General features: G+C 41.7%; 1 protein-coding gene and 1 long non-coding RNA gene across 5 annotated transcripts in view; one reads left to right on the top strand and one right to left on the bottom strand.

Moving 5' to 3' along the window:
- The window catches only part of GAB1 (GRB2 associated binding protein 1), a 151,195-nt gene extending 146,177 nt beyond the window's left edge, over positions 1 to 5,018 (bottom strand). For 2 of the 4 annotated variants that reach the window (XM_045019452.1, XM_045019454.1), the window contains exon 1: positions 4,624 to 5,018. In XM_045019452.1, the coding sequence (XP_044875387.1) occupies positions 4,624 to 4,695 (72 nt within the window). In that variant the 5' untranslated portion in view covers positions 4,696 to 5,018. The remainder of the gene's footprint in view (positions 1 to 4,623) is intronic. The other 2 variants (XM_045019451.1, XM_045019450.1) reach the window with 1 other exon arrangement.
- A 168-nt stretch (positions 5,019 to 5,186) lies between these two features.
- LOC123371669 overlaps positions 5,187 to 22,470 on the top strand; it is a 70,618-nt gene continuing 53,334 nt past the window's right edge. Inside the window, exons 1-3 of the long non-coding RNA XR_006579895.1 lie at positions 5,187 to 5,893; positions 9,929 to 10,020; positions 13,812 to 13,849. This is a non-coding gene — a long non-coding RNA (uncharacterized LOC123371669). The remainder of the gene's footprint in view (positions 5,894 to 9,928; positions 10,021 to 13,811; positions 13,850 to 22,470) is intronic.

The following is a 22,470-nucleotide window of genomic DNA, read 5'->3' as shown; positions in this document are numbered from 1 at the left end:
CCTCTATTACCCATGACTCCTGCGAGCCTTTCAACTGCTTCTGAGGGGTGCAGAAAATATGTTTCTGTATTGTAGTTTAATTACTCAAAGTTCTGTTTTAATATGCCTAGTAAATAATCTTTTTGTAAAAAAAAATGGAATATTTTTTGTTGTTTGCATTGTTACAGACATCCTTGCTGATGGGTATTTTGAAATAAATTACCAAAATAATTGAAAATGGTATGATTATATTGACAAATAAAATAAGCAGAATTTTGCAGAATTACAAATATTGTATGCAGAATTTTTAATTTTTGGTACAGAATTTCTAATTGTTTGGCACAGAATCCCTCAGGAGTAAGTAATTCATGAATATAAGGTAATGCTTAATCATCCATCCAAGCTGCCTAAAATACAAGATGTTAAAACCAGAAATTGAACTGAGATACAAAGTCTGGTCTGGATCAAAACTGCCTGACTTATTTGTTTTATAGGCAAAATTTTAACTACTACAGAACAGCAAGCATTTTACTCAAACTGGGATGCATAAATTCTCACTTTAAAACAGCAGTAACTCACAATAAAAAAGAATCTAAGCTAACAACTCCACATTGGATTTGAAATAACGTAAAGCACCAAACACTGTATACAACTGGAGGCCCACTGGTATGTAAAAGTAAATATCAGGAAATGCAGCACAAAGATTTCTGATTTTCAGCATATTTAATTAAGGAGTTGCCACAGTGAACCCTAAATTTAGGAGCAATGGAGGGAAGTAAAACTGTCCTTTTAGCCATTAAACTAATGAAAAATTTAGTAATCCTTGCACAGTATTCATAAAGGTCCTCCCCTCACCCCACTCCACCCCCCAAACTGGCAATTCTCCGCCCCTACATCTAACTTCTCAACATTTGGATATTTAAAATCCTCTATACTGCTACCAATACACAGGCTCGCCTGATGTGTGAACTGGCACACAAACAGAGAATCCGCTGCAAAACCACAGTACAGCAGTAAAATGATGAAAGCTGAATTTTTAATCTTTAAAAAAAATAGAGTTGAGGAAAATGTTGTGTGCTTTTAAAATTGAAGAAATGGGAAAGATAAAAATGAAGTGAACAAAAGTAGTTTCAAAAGACTTACCTTCCTCATTTTACAAAAGTTAAGAGTGGACAGAGAGCAACACAAAGGAAAACAAAAGGAACAGAGCTCAGCCTCCCTCCATCCCAACCAGGAACCAAATCCTGCTTTACCTTATTCATACAAGTAGCAACTATCATAACTGACACAGGATTTAGACCCATTCTCTCTGACACTAGCTTCCTCCTATATGTTTAGCCCCTCTCCCCATTTTGCAGAACTTAAGCAGATGACTAAAAAGTACTTAATGCATGTTAAAGAAGAAAATAGAGGGGCTGAGAAATGCATCCCTCTAAAGCCACATCTACATCAGGAAGCTGGCCCACTCTTGACAACCGCTGTCAGCAGTGGGTTTGCCTGAATGAGCAATCATGTTCTTTGCAATACCACTGAAAATGATTGTCCCATCTATGCCAGCAACTAGACTGTTTCCAGTGCCAGTTCAAGTGAACCCACTGCTGCTGACAATAGCTATAAGTAAGGAATTTAGTTTCCTAGCAAAGACGTGAACTAACAATAAAAACATTTCTGCTTTTTTATGGGGAAAGACACCTGCATCCAAGAAACTGATTTTCCATTCCTAAAACAGTTACTTCTTGTTAGGACTTCAAATGCTTGGAAATTGTCTTTAGTACAATGTCAGACTGTTTTAAAAAAAAAAAAACCTGAAAAACCCCATGGACCATATGTCTGTGCACTAGCTTCAAAGTGTTCTTTCTCACCCTCCCTAAAGCTTAGCACTAAAACCAGATTTAACATCTGCAATTTCAGACTTCCTATCTCCCTTCCCAGATGGACTCTTGGATTTGCCCCAACACTTGTGTGCATTAACTAACAAGGCATGAAGTTACAGTGTTCCATATATATGTGAAAAGTATGTGTTGCAAAAACATAAATTTTCACTGGAAAAGTATTCCTCTCTCTTCTTTCTGAGGGAGCCTTCTGAAATGTCACCAATATAAAATGCAGCTTTATATAACTTTTTATACTGCTTCACAAAGATGTAATTATTGTTAGGATAGACAAATCTGCATCAGTCATAGAGCACTTAGTAGAAATTCACAGAGTTGGACCTAACAGCCTTTTTATTTGGACAAAGAACCTTGATCATGATATCAAGGTTACAAACATGGACTTGAGAATCTTTTATCTAACAATTCACCAGGCACCACAGACAAGCAGAAGGAACCTTATTTTAACCTATCCCTTAAACAGTACCTCCTCTTCTGTTGCTGTCGTGTCAGCTAATATGGTTGTAGGATTTAAATTTATGGCTTTCTGTCCTACAGTCTAGACAAGAGTGGTACCAACTAAGCTACAGTAAAGTTACTGGAAGCTTGCCCTTACCCCCTACATGCCATCTTCATTCTGTACAGGTTCAAAAAGCAGATCTTTAAGTGATATTAACTGAAAACACAGGGATGACTACTTTTCAGGGCGGACCAGTTAAAGGAACACTATTGTGTAACATATTATCCTATTGCTATATTATAAAGAAGAGTATAATCATTAAAATATCTCAAGTGATCTTTTCATTAACTTAATTTTTGAAACAGTTAACTCAACCAGCATTTTTATAATAATATGTAACTTACATCAACTCAAAGTGAGATTTATGTTTTTTTAATGCCAATGAAAACTGTTTCGAGCCTACTTTAGATCAAACAGAGTTTCTGTTGGACAGTAGGATTAAGATGGCAGATCCCCGAGAAGGACAACTGTCCCACTGACTGGAGAGTCTGAAATGTATGTATGCTTATACAGTTATAATACCTTAGACAGCTAAATAAGTATTTATTATTCACTGGAGTTTTCTTCTAATGCAATGTGCATTATTTTAATTTAGAAGTGCAGCCACTAATTCATTCAAAAAAACACCTCAATAATATGGAAAAGTCCAACCTCTCGAGTAAGGTTATCTATGATTTATTGTATCAAGTTTTTAACTGTTAATAACCTCTTCCATCAAGAGACAGCAAAATTGTGTGCGACTTTACTTTTCCTGTAGAAAACTAGTCAAACTTAAAAGATTAGATCACTTGATACCTCAATCACTGCCACTGTACTAATTATACTATACTTTTACCAGTGCCCTAACAGTTCAAAAAAATGAATACCTATATAGATCCAGTGCCCAATTCTGTAGGAAAGATATAAAGGTTTTATACACCACCACAATATTCTCATTGAAAGTCTGATCCTGCAATACTATAGTCAATGGGACTTTTACCATTCACTCCAATAGGACAGGACTGGGGCCTGAAATAGCTTTTATCTTAAAACACAGGGAAGTCTTGTTTAACAAACTCCTTGTAATTTAAAAACTCAATGACAGCAACTAAAGCTCACTTCTCTCTTTCCTCTTTGGAAAGTGGTCATGAAGACATCAATAAAAATAAATATTGTGACATGACAAGCTGTGTTTGCTGATTCTCAAGTAGTCTGTCTGCTTCAATAAAAGTGACACCTTCAAAGTTCATCTTCTATTTAAATGAAACCTAAAAATGCCTAAGTGAAGAAATAGCTTCTTGTACCAATTATACAGATACCATGCAAGCCACTTTGGTGCCATGGGAAGGACCTCAAGAAAGATCACTTCTGGCACCATGCATCCGTCCTACGTGACTTGACAGCGTCTCCGAAAGCCTATAGAGCTACGACAGCATTGCTGGTCCTGTGTCAAGAAATTCGCCCTCTCAGCAAACAAGCACCATTTTCATGCAACTTAAATATCATCTCTGCTACAGTCTGTTAGAATATTTACTTATGAGCAACAGCAGAATTCTATAAAAAAGAAACATTGTTTTTCTTTTCAATTTGTAAGCCAGGAGTTCTGAAGGTGAAAAGGTTCCCTCATGTGAGCTGTACTCAGGAGGGGAGGAAAAGTGCTTCTCAGATACCTGTAGGAAAGATCACTGTTGCACAAAGTTGCAATTGCCCTGTAAAGAACAACTTTCTATTTGCAATATCTACCGATGAACTAGGGTTTTATCTTCCTCCAGCCCCACTGAGTGAGCTGTACAGTTGCTCTAGGAAAAGACTAGCCAGTGTTTACATTTAAAAGACATAACTTAAGAGAGGATCTAAAGGGAACAACTCCGCCCCTCGCTCCCTTAGCAAGGCAATAAAACCAAGATAAAAGATCTGGCCGCTCAGGGTCCTTTCCTAACTGACATCAAACTGAACTGCGTACTTGGCAGTAAAGAAAGAAAGAAAGGAAAGGTGGTGTGAAAGCCAAAGGAGCTGTGCGGTGCCAGCCGACAGAAAGTCTCTGTTGTCAACACAGTAACTCCACCATGCTACAAGAGGACAGAGGGAGGAGGGCAGCGGGCAGGGAAGGAGCGATCGCAGCGGGGCAAGGTGCCGGGCGGGGAGGAAGGAGAACCAGGCAGAGAGGGACGAAGGCAGCCGGGACGGGAGAGCGAGGAGGAGGAGGAGGAGGAGGAGGGGGAGGGACGGACGCCCGCCCGGCCAGGGGATAAGCCGTACGGTGAATGCACTCACGTATCGCTTCAACTTCTTCTCCGGCGGGGACTTTCGGAGCCAGCCCGAGCAAACCACCTCCCCGCCGCTCATGGTTGCGCCGCCTTCCCGCTGGGGGGATTCCTCTGTCCGTAGCAGCGGCGCGGCCGGGCCGGGCCGAGAGAGCCCCAGAGACACAGCAGCAGCCGCACCGCGCCCGCTCCGGCCTCCTCCGGCTCTGGGGAGAGGGGAGGAGGCGGACGGAGGGAGGGAACGAAGGAGGGGGGTGTCTCCCACACAAACAGCCCGAGCCGGGGGAGCGGAGGCAGCGGAGTGGGAAGCGGGACGGAGGGGGCGGCTCTCCCCCTCCGGCCACGGAGTCACACAAACAGCAGGCAGAGGAGCAGCGGCCGCCGCCCCGCCTGGGCCACCGCAACTTCAACGCCCGTGTCCCGGGGAGCAACCCCGCCGCAGCGCTGCCAGGCTCGCTCCTGCGGGCTGCCGCAAGAGCCGCCTCGCGCGGCGGGGACTATCTGCAGCTTCCGCGCGAGGACGGGCCGCGGGGGTTCCCTTGCTGCTCTCCCTCTGCTGCCTGCCTGGCAAATCTCAGCGCCGCTGCCTAGCGCGGCTCCTTCCTCCTCCCCAGCTGCTGCTGCGCTGGGAGGGGGCGGGAATCGCCCGGGCAGCGCTCGTGTCCCTGGCTTCCCCCTCCCGGCTGGGCTGGAACGTGGAGCCCGGCAAAGTTCCACCCCGGCAACGCTGGGACTTGAGAGGGGCGGGAGGGCTGGAATCCTGCTCCCAGCAGAGTTCGACCGAGCGAACGCAGAGATTAGAAGGGGAGGGGGAACCTCAGCCTCAGCGACTACTGGGCACGGACAGGAGGAGGGGTCCCTCCCTCTTAGCTGCGGGGGGGAGGGATCTGCCCTGGTATTCAAGTGTCCTGCCTCTCCAGCCCCGTCTTCTACCGTCACCATCGGCCTTTGCTGCTGTCAGTTGAACACGGTTTCCCCACCCCTTACCCTTTCCCTTCCTCCCCACCGGTGGCCTCTGCGGCCCGCCTCGCCCTCCCCGTCCACAGTGGAGGAGCTGAGACTTTCTCTGAAACTCAGCCAGAGCCTTTTCCAACAACAAGGGCAGGGAGGAGGAAGGAAGGTTGTTGGGCTTGGGAGAGGGATCCTGGGATCTGTAGTTCGGAGGATGGTACAGCCTATGTCCGCTCTACGGGCAGCCTGGTAAGGGGAACTACAGGGGTGGATGCATAGCTGCAAAAGGAGGTAAAGTTGGAAGAGGCCCGAGAGAGAAACTAGAGAGGGTGAGAAACTTTCTTCTTGGAAAAGTCTCCTGCGTGAACGTTGTCCATTTAAAGCAAAGCCCAAGAAGTTTTCTGGAAAGTGTGTGTTGTTGTGGGGGTTTGTGGTTGGTTGTTTTTTTACAAACATGGATTTTAGAAGTTTGATTTTGCAGGCGCAGAACAGTACCTGGAAGCTCAAGGAAATAGAGTTGTCTTTTGCTTTGGAGGGGACATCTTTCCTTTCAATACTAAGTGCAGGCTTGTCAAGTTACGGCTATTTGAATAAAAGCTATAAAAAACCCAATGAAATGTTGCCTATCTCTTTTAAACACACAGAAAAATCCTTCACTGCTATAACAAGAAATTATAAAAACTGCATTGAATTTAACCCAACGGGAGGCTCCTCCTAGCAAATCTGAAACTGTCCTGAGAAAGATGTAAATATGAGTTAGCATGTGACAGTGGTACGAATTAAAATTAGGTGGAAGAGTATCAGAAGGATTTTAAATGTCTCTGAAATAAATATATACAAACAAACAAACGCCTTCATCCCAATAGGGAGAGAGACTTCCTAAAAACAAAACACATTCTACATGAAAGTCTTCCATCAAAAGAAGAAGTTTTCAAGATTTGCTGTTTTATTTATGCATAACATTTCTCATGATGACTTTAAATTTGTTTTTTAAAAATTGAAATATCCCATAAAATGTATTTTAGGAGCAACTCTATCAGTTTTTTAAATAAGTGAATAAACAGGTATACTTGGTAATATCGGTTGGTAGTACCAAGGTTTGTGCACACACACAAAAAAATATTTAATGCTTTTTAGATGGCTTACTTAAATCTGTTTGTAGGACCAGTTAGTTGCAGTGTAGGAAAGGGTCAGTTCAATTTGTTGCTGTTTTTTAACAGTAGTGTGCTTCTACAACAGATAAATAGTCCCCCTAGTGTGCCATTGCTGTAGAAAGCAATTGTGATATTTGTTGTGATTCACTGAGGCATATTGTATTTAAGTTACAAAATAGCATATGAAGGATTTCCACAGAGCTGCTTACAGAAGTAGCAGAAAGACGAAGGGTGAAATTCTTTCCCCATTTAAGTCAATGAGAGTTTTATCTTTGACCTCAGCGGAGCCAGGATTTCACCCTAAATTTTTACATCTGGCTAGGGTGACCAGACGGCCCGATAAAATCGGGACTGTCCCAATATGTAGGCGTTTGTCCCGATATTTCGCACTCCTGGTTTTTTTTTGTTTTGCTCTGCTGGCGGAACTCCCTGCCTCCCCTCCCCCCTCCATGTGTTGCGATATTTTCTTCATGTCATCTGGTCACCCTACATCTAGCCCTTCTCTAAAATGCTCATAGTTGTGCTTTTAAGATATGTGAAACATTAACAAACATTATGCAATGAAAACTCATCTAGATCCAGCGGATTTTAACATAATTTTTAAAAAGAAAATAAGTGAACACTTGTTTTTACCCAATCTCCTCTAGAGCTCAAATCCTCCTCACCTGCTTTGCACAAATAGCCCTTTCATCCACCTCAGTGGGACTACATGAGAGAATAAAGTGAGCAAGTAGCTTTTTATGTATCGTTTATAGAGTTGAACTCAAATCCTAAGATTGGGTTTGGGTTTAAGATTGCTGTTTTGGTTCAGCCCATTATAAAGGTGTTGTCCAAGAATCCCAAAATTCTAAAATAATTTCCTAGTGAAAACTGAAAAGATCATAAGATATGCAGGCTTCTTTAAATACCTTGAAAGTGAACTCAGTATTGTGAGTTAGCCAGTGTGTAAAGGCCAGATGTGTTTAACTGAGTTTATCAAAAAATACCCTTACACATTAGGAGGATATAACAGTATATACTTCCTAAGGATGAAATTTATTCACCTCTGTACAGAGGATCAGACTAACACCTATGTATAGGGCACTACCAAATTCACAGTCATGAAAAATGTGTCATGGACCATGAAATCTGGTCTTTTGTGTGCTTTTACCCTATACTATAGAGATTTCATGGGGGAGAGCAGCATTTCTCAAATTGGGGGTTCTGACCCAAAATTGAGTTGCAGGGTTATTTTAGGGGGGCTGCAGTATGGTCATCCTTACTTCTGCGCTGCCTTCAGAGCAGGATGGCCGGAGAGCAGTGGCTGGTGGCCGGGCGCCCAGCTCTGAAGGCAGCATCCCGCCAGCAGCAGCACAGAAGTAAAGGAGGCAATACCTTATCATGCCACCCTTACTTCTGCGCTGCTGCCTGCAGAGCTGGGCGGCAGGAGAGTGGCAGTACTGACTGAGGGCCCAGCTCTGCAGGCAGTAGCACAGAAGTAAGGGTGGCAATACCACACCATACCATCCTTCCTTCTGCACTGCTGCTGGCAGCAACTCTGCCTTCAGGGCTGGGCTTCTCTGCCGCTCTCCTGCTGCCGAGCTCTGAAAGCAGCACCGCTGCCAGCAGCAGCACAGAAGTAAAGGTATCAATACCATAACCCCCCTACAATAACCTTTGCAATCCCCCCACAACTCCTTTTTGGGTCAGGAGCCCTACAATTACAACACTGTGAAATTTCAGATGTAAATAGCTGAAATCGTGACATTTACAATTTTAAAAATCCTGTCACCAAAATGGACCATGAATTTGGAAGGGCCTACCTATGTATCATTTAAGTCCCACTTACCCCCTATTTTGGGGTCTTAATATTTTGAAGAACTCCAAAATCCAGTTGGGTCAAGCAGTCTGTGGATGATTCAACTAAGCAAGTTATCTGCCCCAAAGGAGCAAAAGTGGTCGTGGTTTCAAATTACAACTGATCCTATAAATGTAAAATTTGCATTAGAAACATGTAGGGTCCTGCACTGGTTTGCTCTAACATTTCAGAAACAATACATTTTCTTAAAAGGAACCACAATCCAGAGAAGTATTTTTTGTTCATATAGTGATCAAACATAGCAGTAGAGAGATCTGGGAAAAGAAATTAAAAGTTAATACTGGGGATGGCACATGGCAAGAAAATAATGACAATATAATAAAACTTACAGCACAAATTATTATGTCTTACCACTGTACAGAAAGGCATAAAAACTGGACACAACAATGGCTTGCTGGATTGTTGTATTTAAGAAAATGTAAAACACGCAGGGATTTTCAAATGTTTTCCATCGGGTAGACCATATCTTATTAGAGATAGTATCTTACTGTCTGATCTCCCTTTCTGTTTATGATCATGTGGCTCACCTCTCTTCCCACTCTCATGGATCACCCATGTATAATTACATGAAATTTCTTGGCAAGTACATCAATCACCTACAATAATATTAAGATAGATACAAATACATGCAATACAATCTTTTAATACAGTTTAGCATCTGGAAACAACTAGAGCCAATACCATGTAAACAGCTGAGTCACTTTGGAAACCTCTGTATGAGGGCAAACCAAAGAGTTGAAGAGCATTGATGAGGTGCATTGGCAGCTCCATAGTTAAGATTTAGTTTTAGGATTTGTCCACATGGAGAAATTGATAAGCATAGCTATAGTGGAATAATTATTCCCCTACCCCCATGTGGACACACTATTTTGGAATAAGGTCACATTTATTCCAAAATAGCATCTACATGGAGGAGTTATACCAGCGTAGCTATAGTGAAATAATATTCCACTACAACTGTGCTACTCAGTTTCTCCAAGTAGACAAGCCCTCAAACTTAAATAAAGTAGGGTTTAATTACCTTAAATTATCATTAAACAACACAAAGGTCTTTACCAAAGCTGTCTCATTTAAACAAAGGTAGAAAACAAGTTTTTTAGCTAGTTTTTCATATTACACTAAGTTGTACTTTGAAAATTCTAGGTAATTTAAATTCCGTCTTTTCTGAAGTGTCCTTAAAATATGGTCTGCCCATGAAGGGCAGGACCAGTGAGGATACAGAATATTCTGGCAAGGTTGCTACTCAGCCATTGGGCCACACTGTCATTGATCTGATGGACTCGTAGAACTATTAACATATGTATGTGAGTAGTGGCACTTGGACACCTTCTTCACCCACTTTCTCCTTGCAGGTCATTACTGAACAAATGTGCTGTGACAGATGCTGCTTGGGGAGAAAGACCTGCTTTGATGTGCACCATGGAGGATTGTGTTCCTATGCTAGGTCAGTGGTTAAGGCAAAGAGTTTTTCTTGCTTTTGACCCCTGCATCTGTTATATCCCAAAAAAGATGAACAGTCTGCATAATGGGCAATTTAATTAACCTATCAACTCACCGATAGTCAATATTTCTCACTATGATATTTGTTGACTTATTTAGCATGTAAAATTACTGAGTTCTGGATTGACCTGACTACTTTTCTGGTAATAGTATGAGAACAACTCATTGTCGTTGGTTGGTTTTCATTTCCTGAGGTTTTGAATGTGTTTAGATGGCTGTGATGAACCACCTGTTAGATATATGGAGAACGGATATGGAATAATGGATGTAATTAGAGGCAAAAAGGCATCCTTTACAATTTGGAAGTCAAATCTTAATGAGAAGAATAGGTGGAGAAACTTGAGCCAGTAAAATGTAAAAGTATAATTAGGAAGGCCAAGAGAGACATTGAGAAGCAATTTGCTAAAGACTCAAAAACTAACAGTAAAAGAATTTTTTTAAGTACATCAGAAGCAGGAAATTGGGTCACTAGATGACAAACATGTTAAAGGGGCACTCAAGGAAGACAAGGCCATTGCAGATAAACTAAATTAATTCTTGGATCAGTCTTCACAGGATGTGGGGGAGAAACCCACATCAGAGCTAGTCTTTTTGGGTGACAAATCTGAAGTATTGCACCAAATTGATGTGTCCATAGAAGAGCTTTTAGAACAAATTGGTAAACTAAACAATAATAAGTCACTAGAACCAGATGGTATTTACCCAAGAGTTCTGAAGTCCCTCACCAAAAGATCTTCAGGAAACTAAGAAGCCATAGGATAAAAGTGAAGATCCTCTCATGGATCAGTAATCAGCTGAAAGACAGGGGAAAAGGGTAGAAATAAATGGTCAGTTTTGACAATGGAGAGAGGTGAACAGCAACATCTCCCAAGGTTCTGTATGGGACCTGTGCTGTTCAACATATTACTTAATGATCTGCAAAAGGGATGAACAGTGAAGGGGTAAAGTTTGTAGACAATAAAAAATTACTCAAGATAGTTAAGTCCAAAGCAGACGGTGAGGAGTTACAGAAGGATCTCACAAAACTGGGTGACTGGGCAACAATGAGCAATGTTGATAAGTGAAAAGTAATGCAAAATGGAAAAAATAATCTCAAATGTACGTATACAATGATGGGTTCTGAATAAGGTCTTACTATCCAAAAAAGAGCTCTTGAAGACACCGTGGATAGTTCTCTGAAAACTTCCACTCAGTGCGGTACAGCAGTCAAAAAGGCTAACAGCATGTTATTAGGAAAGGGATAGAAAATAACATAATCCCACTATTTAAATCTATGGTGCACCCACACCTTGAATATTCGGTCCAGTTCTGGTTGCCCCATTACAAAAAGGATATAGTGAAACTGGAAAAGGTTCAGAGAAGGGCAACAAAAATCAAGGGTGTGGAAAGACTTCCATGCAAGGAGAGGCTAAAAAGGTTAGGGCTGTTCAGCTTAGAAAAGAGATAACTAAGGGGAGATATCAGAGAGGCCTATAAAATCATGAATGGCATAGAAAAAATGAAGTGTTATTTACCCTTTCACACAATACAAAACCCAAGGGTCACCAGATGAAATTAATATGCAGCAGGTTTCATACAAACAAGAGGAAGTACTTTTCTTCACTTCACACAACTAACCTGAGGAACTCAGTGCATTGGGATGTTGTGATATCCAGTATAACTGGGTTCAAAATAGAACTGGATAAGTTCATAGAAGATAGGTCCATCAATGTCTATTAGCCAAGATGGCCATGGATGCAACCTCATGCCCAGGGCAACCCTAAACATCTGAGTATCAGAAGCCAGGAGTGGAAGACAGGGCTGGATCACTCCATCAGTGGCCTGTTCTGAACAATCCTCCTGAAGGTCTGGTATGGGCCACTGTCAAAGACAGGATACTGGGCAAGATGGACCAGGGTCTGACCCAGTATGGCGGCTCTTATGTTCTTATATAACCATTTGTTTCATAAACGGTTAATGGTAATGGAGAGCTTCTCAACCTATGTCTAGCTGATATAGGGATGTGGATAATGAAGCAATTAAGATGGAATCTCCACTAACTGAAGATTTTGCTAAAATGATTTATAATGTTGGCTCTCAGCTGCTTCAAGATTCTCAGGTAGCTGTGGTGGCCCATAGTATTTTTTATTTGGCGCTCAGATATCATGGAGATGGATGCAGTATAGAAACATGAATGGAATTTAACATCTGTGACTGATCAGCCAGCACTACTCTCTGCTGTAGATGTGATGACCATATGGGCATAGTGCTTTTGTCACCTTCCAGCTAGTTGACTGTATCGTGCTCAAACCTAGGGCTACCCTGATGATCACTTCCTAGACCCCCAGATGGTGCAGAATGCATCTGCTCACCTATTGAATGAAGCAGGCTACTATGAGCACATAACATGATGCTCCTATCTCTTCATTGACTTTTCTGTTCATTTGTGGGTGCAATCTAAATTGTGTTAAAAATGTTTTCCAAAATTTGGGACAGAATACTTACAGGTGTCATCATATGAAGTATGTAAAGCCAAAATCCAACTATAGCTAATTTAGTTTTCCAAGTGGGAGCTATTGGGCAGAAGAAGAGATTAAGTTCAAGCATGGGTGGCAGGCATCATAGGCTGAGGGAGGCTGAGCCTCCCCAAACAGCCTCATGTGTCCCCGTCCACACTCCGCCCCCAGAAGTACCTGAGTTCCCACTCTTCCTGGTCCAGGCTAGGGCCGGACAGCCTGCCGCCTGGGACTGGAGTAGGCTGGGGCTTGCTGGTGTCCGCCCCATGCTCTGGGGCTGGGTTGGGGGCATTGAGATGGTCCAGGGCTGGAGTTGGGGGTCTGGCAGCTGCAGTGAGGGTGCTCTGGGCTCCGGCAGAGGAAGGGTCTTGGGCGGAAGGGAAGAGAAGGGAAGGGGCTGGGGGCTAGCCTCCCCCAATGGCCAGTTCATCCACAACCCATGAGTTCAAGATCGGGGTTTTTTTTATTTTTCTCCATTAATTTTCAATTCAAATGGTTTAGCAATTCTTCTGTTGCATAACCTTACCACAGACCTTAAGGTCATCATCGTGTTCCTTATCACGTGAAAAGCTAGACTGTATCTTTATCTTGACTGTATCTGTTTCACATTGCGAGCTGTCATGTTGCTGAAATTCTTGATGCGGATCTTTAAAACATCTGTATGTCTTACATTATATTTTAGAAAATTACTTGTACATAAATATGGAGAAAGAGGCTTGCAAAATTAATGAAAGTCAGATACATTGTGTCAAGTTATACACCAAACCCCATGTTTAGATATTTATATTTCTCCAGTGAAACAGTGCAAAAAACCAGATTATTTTAGGCATGAAAAAAATGCTACATGTAGGTATGTTCTCACCTTAGATATTTTTCATCTAAGTTCAGAAATCTTTTCAGGTGAATTTCATATATGAAAAAATTCCTCGGTTAGTTTTGGTGACTTAAACAACCCAGTGTTTTTCAGATTCCCAATAATTTAGATTGTCTGACAAAAAGATTGAGTAAGGAGTAATACAAAACAGACGTTTCAGTGAGACATGACTTCATGTTCATGGACTTCAAGATTGTTTACTGGTTGTTCATTTACATTCTATCCTTTTATATCATTCTTTTTATTTTGTGTTGGTGTTATGGGCAAATAAAGAGAAGGGTACAATGTAGCACTTATATAAACAGGCACAATTTTCATTCCAGTATTGGTGAAATGTTTAATAAGTTTTTTTTATGATTTTTGTAGGAGATTCTCCTTCTCAGGTATGAAGCGGAAATTTACAGGTAAATACTTGCTCAGCCCTCTGATTTATGCCAGCAGGATTTGGTTTACACCCTGATTTCATGCAAGGGAATTCCCCTTCTCTTCCAGATAAAGCAATGGAGAAGGAACAGTAAGTTTGCTAGCCAGTCTTGTAGAAACTCCCTCCAGACTATACAGTCATTAACATATGCAGAAATAAATCAGCAGGATGTTCCCGCTCCCCAAGACAATAGCTTTACACCTGTTGAAGACTTATGAAATTGGGCAGATTTTTCTTTTTCTCTCACTGTAAGCATTTTATAAGGCAGGCACAGTGGAAAATCAATGATCCAAACCAAACTGAAATGTGTGCTGTAGTGCTTGACTTGGTCATGTAACTGGTTGAAATTAAAAGTATTATAGGGATAACCTTGTGTTCTAGTGGCAGTGCAATGCACAGTCATGTAAGAGATCAGTATTTAGGCACCTAAGTCCCCATTGTGGGTATCACTTGATCCACAAAACCCCTGCTTGGCTGCTGCCTAACACTATAGGTGCCTAAATTCACTTGGTGCCTATGTTTTTGCTGTAAAAGTTCCCTAGGTACCTAAGTTTCTGCTACCAAGCATGCACAATGCTGCCTTTCTCTAAGCACCCATATGCCTGTCTCACACCGAAGCTCCAGTGCAATCCTCAAACCAGGAGAAGACAGACATTCCTCTGCCTGATCTGCTAGGTGTGCTCTGAGCATGCCTCACTCTACACAAACTGGCCAGGAGAGAGGAGTCCTCCCTTTAGCCCACTGTTTAAGGTATTCACTCAGGAAGTAGGAGACCCTGGCTGAGTTTCCTCCTCTGCCTTATGAGAAGGGATTTGAACATAGGTGCCTCACCACTTAGGGGAGTGTCCAAACCACTGGGCTATGGGACATTCTGATGCAGGGCTTTCTCCATAGCTCTTGTTGAAGCTGCTCCACTTTAGTTAAATCATTCAATATTAAATGGGCCAGAGAAAGAATGAAAATCACTCTATAGTCCAACAGTTAGGGTACTCACCTTAGAGGTGGAGAACCCCTGTTCAAATCCCTTCTTCTGATTAGCCGAGGGGGATTGAACCAGGATCTCCTACATTCCAGATGAGGGCCCTAACTAGTGGTATAAAAGCTATAAGGGAATCCTTCTCCCACTGCACCTCCAGCCATTTTGTGTCAAACTCATTCTCACAAGACACCTAAGCCACCTGACTCTGGGAAAGGAATTCCCAGCTGTGAATCCCAAGCAGAGACAGGCACCTCTCTGTAGCCCAGACTTAGGTGCCAAATTCTGTGAAAGAAGTGGGGCTTAGGATACACCCCCTCAGCAGCTTCTCCCATTGGCTTGCTTAGGCAGCTTCCTGCCTAGCATGCTGCCATTCTTAAGCACCTCTCTCTCCCCATTTATTGCATAGGGAGCCTAGGCACCTAACTCAGGCTTTGTGGATCCTGTTGTTGTTCCAGTGATTTTCTAGGTGCCTAAAAGTAGGGTATTGCCATGCTGAGTGTTGCAACACCTAAATCTCTTTGTGGATCCGGGCCTTGGTTTCCAAGTTCCATGGATGGTCAAGACAATGTGCTGGGCCTGTTGAGAGACAGAAAGAGAGCATTGCACTGCTCCCTATGGACACCAGCTGACAGGTAAATAGAGCTCTAAAGAGAGCCATGTCCAGCTCTCCTACACCAAAGAGAAGGTTACTGCAACGTGGGGCACTGGGTGAGAAGTGAAAAGGCCAAGAGTTAGCAAATATGAAAACAAACAGCTTGTTTTTTTAAATTTCAGTATGAAAATCATGTGCATGTCAGAGAAGATTGGTCACAGAACCTTTTCATAAGGAGGGAGGGATAGCTCAGTGGTTTGAGCATTGGCCTACTAAACCCAATGTTGTGAGTTCAATCCTTGAGGGGATGATCTAGGGCCAAAATCAGTACGTGGTCCTGCTAGTGAAAGCAGCAAGCCCCCAGGCTTAAGCAATGCTTTATAACTGATATTTTGAAAATAAAATAAGGAATTTAAAAATTAACTTTAAATGTTTGAAGGAAGGGAAGAAGGCATTAGAATGCCAGGATGGGCTAAGATGCATTTATCTGAAGGTCTTGACATCTCTCACTAACAGATTAACCCAAAAAACTAAGCTACAAAACTCACAGAAAATCATGTAAATAGGGAACAATGAAGAATTAAACAAATAATTTGTTCCAAAAATCTGCAATGACTTATTGGCAATGCAATATGAATAAGCAGTCAAATTCCACAAAGAAAGAAGGCAGTAGAAAGATGTTGGTTGGCAAACATCGATCTAATGACCCCAAACAGGACTGAAAATTCATCAGAAATCCTACAACCAAGAGACAGTGAGAACATGTGAGCAAATGCCTTTTCCAACATGGTCTTCAAACTAAAACTTCACACACTAGAATCCAAGCTCAGCAATTCCTGGAGCTTGGCTTTGTTAAAATAGAAATGAACATTACTACAACATAAAGTGCAGTTTAAAACATCTCTCCATGCTTGGATGCTCAAGGGTCCTTCCCTCAGAACTGGACATCCTACACAGTTTTTCTACAGAGACACACTCACTTCCCTCATATCTAGGTGGTATAATGAACCACTTGATCCTGTCATGAAAGGGTTAACACCTGCTAACAGGTTGGGGGTATTTCAGGCAAAAACTTTATTTAATAAAAAAAAGATTTCTGCAGTGTGCTTGTGCAGTCAAAACTCTTGTCCCTATCCCAAACTATCGATATAAAGTCTACTACATTTGTTCATGAAGGTTAGGTCATTCATTCAGATAAAAGACATTATACTGGTCAGTCACACAGCTCTAATATTGAATATTGACAAGGTGAATGAATACTCACAGTGAACAGTTTACTAGCAATCCATAGATTGATAAATGTTTTGTGCAAACAAATGTCAAACTGTTACAAATAGCAAACAAATCAGTAAAAGTCACAATCTGCCCATGGACAATTTGTGAACAGACACAAGGGCAAAATTTGGTAAATAAATGGTTTCCGAAATTCAATTCACCCGCCTCTGCTGGAGACTATTACACTCCACCATGAAGGATTTCATGTCACCATGTGTTCTGTAATACAAAATCGTGTGCTCATTTGATTTTATTCTGATTTCCTAATCATTTGCCCAATAAATAAGTTACAATCATTTGTGCAATAAATTGCAACAGTCTTCTGGTTTTCTTCTTGGATCATGACACATTATATAAAAATAGTAGCGAACTGTGCAAATACTTTAAAGTGATGGAAACTTAAGTCAGCTTTGTTAAAGATAATCTGTTTGTGGAATTTACAGGAGAACATGAATTGCAATTCCAATAGTATTAATAGAGGTCAAGATGCTTTAAAAGGGTGAATATCACAATATAGTCTTGTGGCAACAGATGCTAATGTTCTACACATTGAGATATAAGAACCCAGGATGAAACTCACATTGCACCCAAACCGCTGTTATGGGGATTGTGTAGGATAAGGCAACCTTTGGGTAGGCAGTGACCCTTTTTCTGGGGTTTCTTCATGCTGCGAAGCAGCTGCACAAAAAGAGGGCTAATGGCCAGACCATCTCTCCAGCATATGTAGTCCTACGTAAATAGCTTGGATTAGGGGGTTACCCAGGTAGAAAGGCCAGGGGTAAGGTATGGACAAGGAACAGTGTGTTTAAGTAGAATGAGAGTCTAAGGGAGTCAGAGGCCTAAGAAAAAAGCTTCTTGATGAAAGGACAGTAGAGTGTTAGCTGAAGTTTGTGTAAGAGAAAATGGACAGTGTCGTTTACTACCTCTGTTAAAGAAAATAGAGCTACCCTAGAAAATATCCTGAGTCTGCACCACCAATTTCTGTTCTGAGGAGAAACTGTTCTTCTGTCAGGCCCCAAAATTTGCTATTATTCAACATCAGGGCAACAATGCTTTTATTTAAAAAAAAAATACAGAGGTGGCTTCTGTCTTCATACTGAAAGTATTCTTAGGCTGAACTCAGATTTCAAAAAACAAACTCCCTCAAAAGAATTTTCTAAAGCTTTGCAAAATATTCTATGCAAAATGAAAAGACACTCAAAACTTGCTTATTTTTGAGTTTGCAGAGCTTCCACAAAGTGATTCATAGATAATTTTCCATATCAGCACTAATTTTCTGCACTCTCTAGAGGTCTACAAAATATTGGAGGCCTCTTTTTACAACACATTGTGAATTTCATCTTTCAAGGTGGAACTGATTACAAGGTGAAAGTTGAATGGCTGAAATCACAGGGTACTTCATATTGGTTAGTATAAAAATTCTAACCTTTGACTCTATTTATAAAAAATGAAATAAGTTGAGCCATTATTAGATTTATTTGTAGTTTTGCTCTGTTGAGACTGTGTACTTCTACACAAGCTGGAACAGCTGGCTGATTGGTAAGCCTGGCTTATTGCATGTTCTTACATGTGTCTTAAATATGTTAATGACATATTATTTATATTTAATTCTCCTTATGGTATTAGATGCAGAATAATTACTATATAAAAGGCAAGAAGAGAGTTAGTAGTACTTTAATATGGGATCCGTAATTGAGCAGAAAATTAAATCCAGTATGTATTGCAGCCACAGATGGCTGTGTGGTGCTGGTAATGTGCTTTCAGTGTAGTGTACAGTGGTTGCCAACACATATTTAGCATGGAATCCAGAGGGATAGCTCAGAGGACGAGCACAGATGAGTTGAGAGGTTCCGGGAAGGGATGCCCTTGAAGAAGAGCAGTGAGAGTTCCCTGGTCGAGCGGTGGAATCAGACTAGACTCATGAAAGCAAAAGGCAGAATGGCAGGTGGTGGGGAAAAAGGGGGTCACTTGTAATCTTTCCCAGGCCAGGAAGGGTTGGAGAGGGCTGAAGGCTGGGGAATGATGGAGAAATGAGTCTGCTGATGTCTCTGGGCAAGAGCTGGAATGATATCTGGAAAGGAAACAGCAGGGCAGAGAAGCACCCCATATGGAGGGGGGCAGGGATGAGGTGTGGTGAGAGACACAGAAGTCACACCAGAGAGCTGGAGCATGGTGAGAGGCAGAACAATACCAGAGAGCTGGAGTGTGGTGAGGGAGCTGTAGCTGCCATGTTGATGGACTGTTGGGACTTGAAAGATGGAACGTACGCTGTGAATTGTGCTGGGAAATTCCAGATTGTGGAAATTATTTAATACGTTAACCTCATCAAGGGCTATTTATATTCTGTATTGGAGTTACTGGGAACCATTGAAGGGGAAACTGAGGTGGGAATGTTGCAGCATTTCAGGAAGCACCCCAGGAAGGGACCATCTTCTAACATATGGTGGAGAATGCAGGCAGGTGATCAGCACCTGAGAAGAGGGTAATTGTTGGTGTCGAGAACAGGGAAATCAAGGCAGGGGGCCACTTACAAGGCCACCCCAAGGCCACAAGGGGGTGCCTGGGAGGCAGTCACCCTCTGACCAGGGCATTGGCAGAATAAGACTATGTCTGCTATTGATTATAATGCTGAAGGTGAAAGCTGAGAGCAAATTAAATGTAACCCATTCAAAACACCAGGGAAGAGATTGGGGAAGCAGTCAAAGAAGAGTGTAAAAAGAGAAAACCCCAGAGTAAGATGAACTTCCTTATGAGTTCTACTTTCAATTTATTTCCTCTCTCATATTTTACAGGAACATTTTAACTATCCATAGCAGCCTAGCTGAGACTGTACATAACGCAAAGGCAATTTTCTTTAGGAAAGGCAGGATGGCGGAGGAGAAAGGGGGCTACATCCATAGGGGCTATAGGCAAGTGTCATTTATTAACCCTGACTGCCAATTATTAGCCAACATTCTAGCTGTCACAATCCAAAAAAGCTAGGAAGTCCAGTCCAAGGCGGTGTCATTGAGTGGATTATCTGCTGCCTAAAACTAGAAAAAAAATCTAAACAATTCAAAAAGCAAAATCATCTATATCCATATATCAGTTTTCTAGAAGGATACAGAGAAAGCTTTGGACCTGACAGAATAGGTCTATGATTACAAACTTTTTGTGTACAGAGAACTCACCACTTTGCAGAGCTCAGACCTGGACGTACACTGTGCTGATGCCAAACTGTCTAATACTTTGTATGTAAGAGGTAATCCTGTGAGTTGAGTGCCCTTAACTCCTACTGAAATATGTATGTGTATATGTATATATCTCACATGGTTAGTAAAGACAGTTTTTGGGAGTGATGCTCTAATTAGTGAGGTGACAAAAAAGGGGGGGGGGGGGGACTGCTCAATGGACCTTTTAGGGCCACATGAATTCCTCTCATAACTCCATCTAAGTAATGTTGCTAAGATCTGGGCTATTGAAAAGGGAGACACTTAGGCCCCAGTCCTCAAAGGTACAGTATTTAGGCACCTAACCCCCATTAATTACATTGGGAGTTAGGTGCCGAAATATCTTTGTAGATCTGGGCCTTCCCGTTTTAGCCATTTTATTGTTTTGTTTCTACAGGTTTACTATAATTATCACGACATAATTTTGAACTGAAAATGATTGCTTTGTTAAGTATGACAGTGCTGAAATTTCTTTCAGACAAAAAGCAGGCAGTTGTCTCATGCCATTCAGTATCTGTTATGCACCTTTTATAGCAACAAGCCAGGCCAGGGGGCACATAGTAGGCTATTGGTGTATGTCTGGAGGTGTTGCAGGGCACAAGGCCTTTTGCCTCATGCTTTCAACCACTCACAAAGTATTCTAATACATTGTACCCTGGAGCAGGGGTAGGCAACCTATGGCACGTGTGCCGAAGGCGGCACGCGAGCTGATTTTCAGTGGCACTTACACTGCCTGGGTCCTGGCCACTGGTCCAGGGGGCTTTGCATTTTAATTTAATTTTAAATGAAACTTCTAAACATTTTGAAACCTTATTTACTTTACATACAACAATAGTTTAGTTATATAATATAGACTTCTAGAAAGAGACCTTCTAAAAAGGTTAAAATGTGTTACTGGCACGCGAAACCTTAAATTAGAGTGAATAAATGAAGACTCGGCACACCACTTCTGAAAGGTTGCCGACCCCTGCCCTGGAGAAACCTACTTCTCTGAATCCTTAAAAAAATGAATCTAAAACATAAGTTTGTGAGGATTTATGTAATGATCCTTCCATTCTGAAAGACAGTTCCTAGTAAAAGGTTAAGAGAAAATAGTAGGAAAAACATCAATAACTTTTTTCTACTATTTTGAATGTATTTGTTCGTTCAGTTTTCTCTAACTCCTCCTCCCCACAGTGTTCTCTGGACTATTTGGACCCTTTCTCCCCAACACACTCCCATGTCCCTAGAAGAATGGATGTCCTGTTAGCAACAGATGGTGGCCCAATGGCCAATGTAACTTATTTGCTTTTATATAAATTAAATTTGAAATACTGAATAGCTTCCAATTTAGATTCTGTACTAGAACGTGAGTTAAGAGTGGCTAAAAGAGTCACAAACTGCTGCTTAAGTGGCATTTGGAGTGGAGGAAGGGAAAAGGGCAATTAAAAAATATCTGGGGAAAGTTTCTAAAGCACCGAAAAGATTTAGGGGCACAAGTCCCACTGAAAGCCAAAAGGTGCTTTTGAAAAATCTCCCCGCTCACTTTTTCCCAGCCCCTGATTTTGACGACCTCACTTGCCATTCTTAACCACTTGAACATAGTGTTCCTTATTATCTTCATTCCTCTAGTAAAGTTTCCCCTCCACCTATGCAGGAATTTTGAGTGCATTTCAGTGATGATGGGTGTGATACCATCAAAAAGGCACAAACCTTCTACTTAGAATGTGCCTTTGGACTCTGTTTTCAGCCAGACTCTGACAGCAAGCAGCACACTTCCAGTGCCAACTCTTAACACTGTTGTGTGATCAGCACATAATGTTTCAGAATTAATGAAACATAGTTTTGGTTTGAACACAAAACATTTCCTTCCAGCTCTGTCTGCTACCAAACAGTTTGTGAACATGCTTTTGTAGGGCAAGGTGAATTCTTACTGACCCCTTCGTTCTTCAGACTTTATATCATTAGTGTTAAAGGAGACTGGTTCGAGTACTGTACAAAGTTGCATGTGAAGTGTAGCACTTGATCCTGCTTCCACTTAGGAACCCTGAAAACCTCGCATGAACTTAAGATCAGGTACTGCAGTCTACATGGAGGCAACCCTCCCACTGAAGTCAATGAGAAATATCCCTATTTATACAATTTACTTTCAGAGGGTGCATTGTGGAAAACAAAACATACTATTTTATTATATTTGTTGTTCCTAAAGGTTTGTAACATTAATTTTCAAATTTGAATCTTTTAAAGTTGTTGTTTGCCTCTCATATTTCATTGAATGTGATTATCTCTGGTAGACACCATAGCTCTTCAAACACAAATGAGCAGAGGACAGTAAACACTGAGATCACAGTGAAATTCAACACAATTAACAGAATTTAGATTACACTAATTACTATGGGCTGGTTCATGGCCTCCCACATACAACGCTGTAGGAGGAACAAAGCGTTGACTCCACATGTCTATGAGGTCCGACCCTGCCCTCTAAGGCAAGGGTTTTGGCAGCCATGGAGGAATATTGCCCTCCGACCCTGTGGATAACCGAAGAGCCACAGGAAAATCCCATGAGC

This window comes from Mauremys mutica, chromosome 5 (genome assembly GCF_020497125.1).
Source record: "Mauremys mutica isolate MM-2020 ecotype Southern chromosome 5, ASM2049712v1, whole genome shotgun sequence".
In the NCBI taxonomy this organism is placed as follows: domain Eukaryota; kingdom Metazoa; phylum Chordata; order Testudines; family Geoemydidae; genus Mauremys; species Mauremys mutica.
The sequence above is the reverse complement of the archived record's forward strand: the minus strand, read 5'-3'. Positions and strand labels throughout refer to the sequence as shown.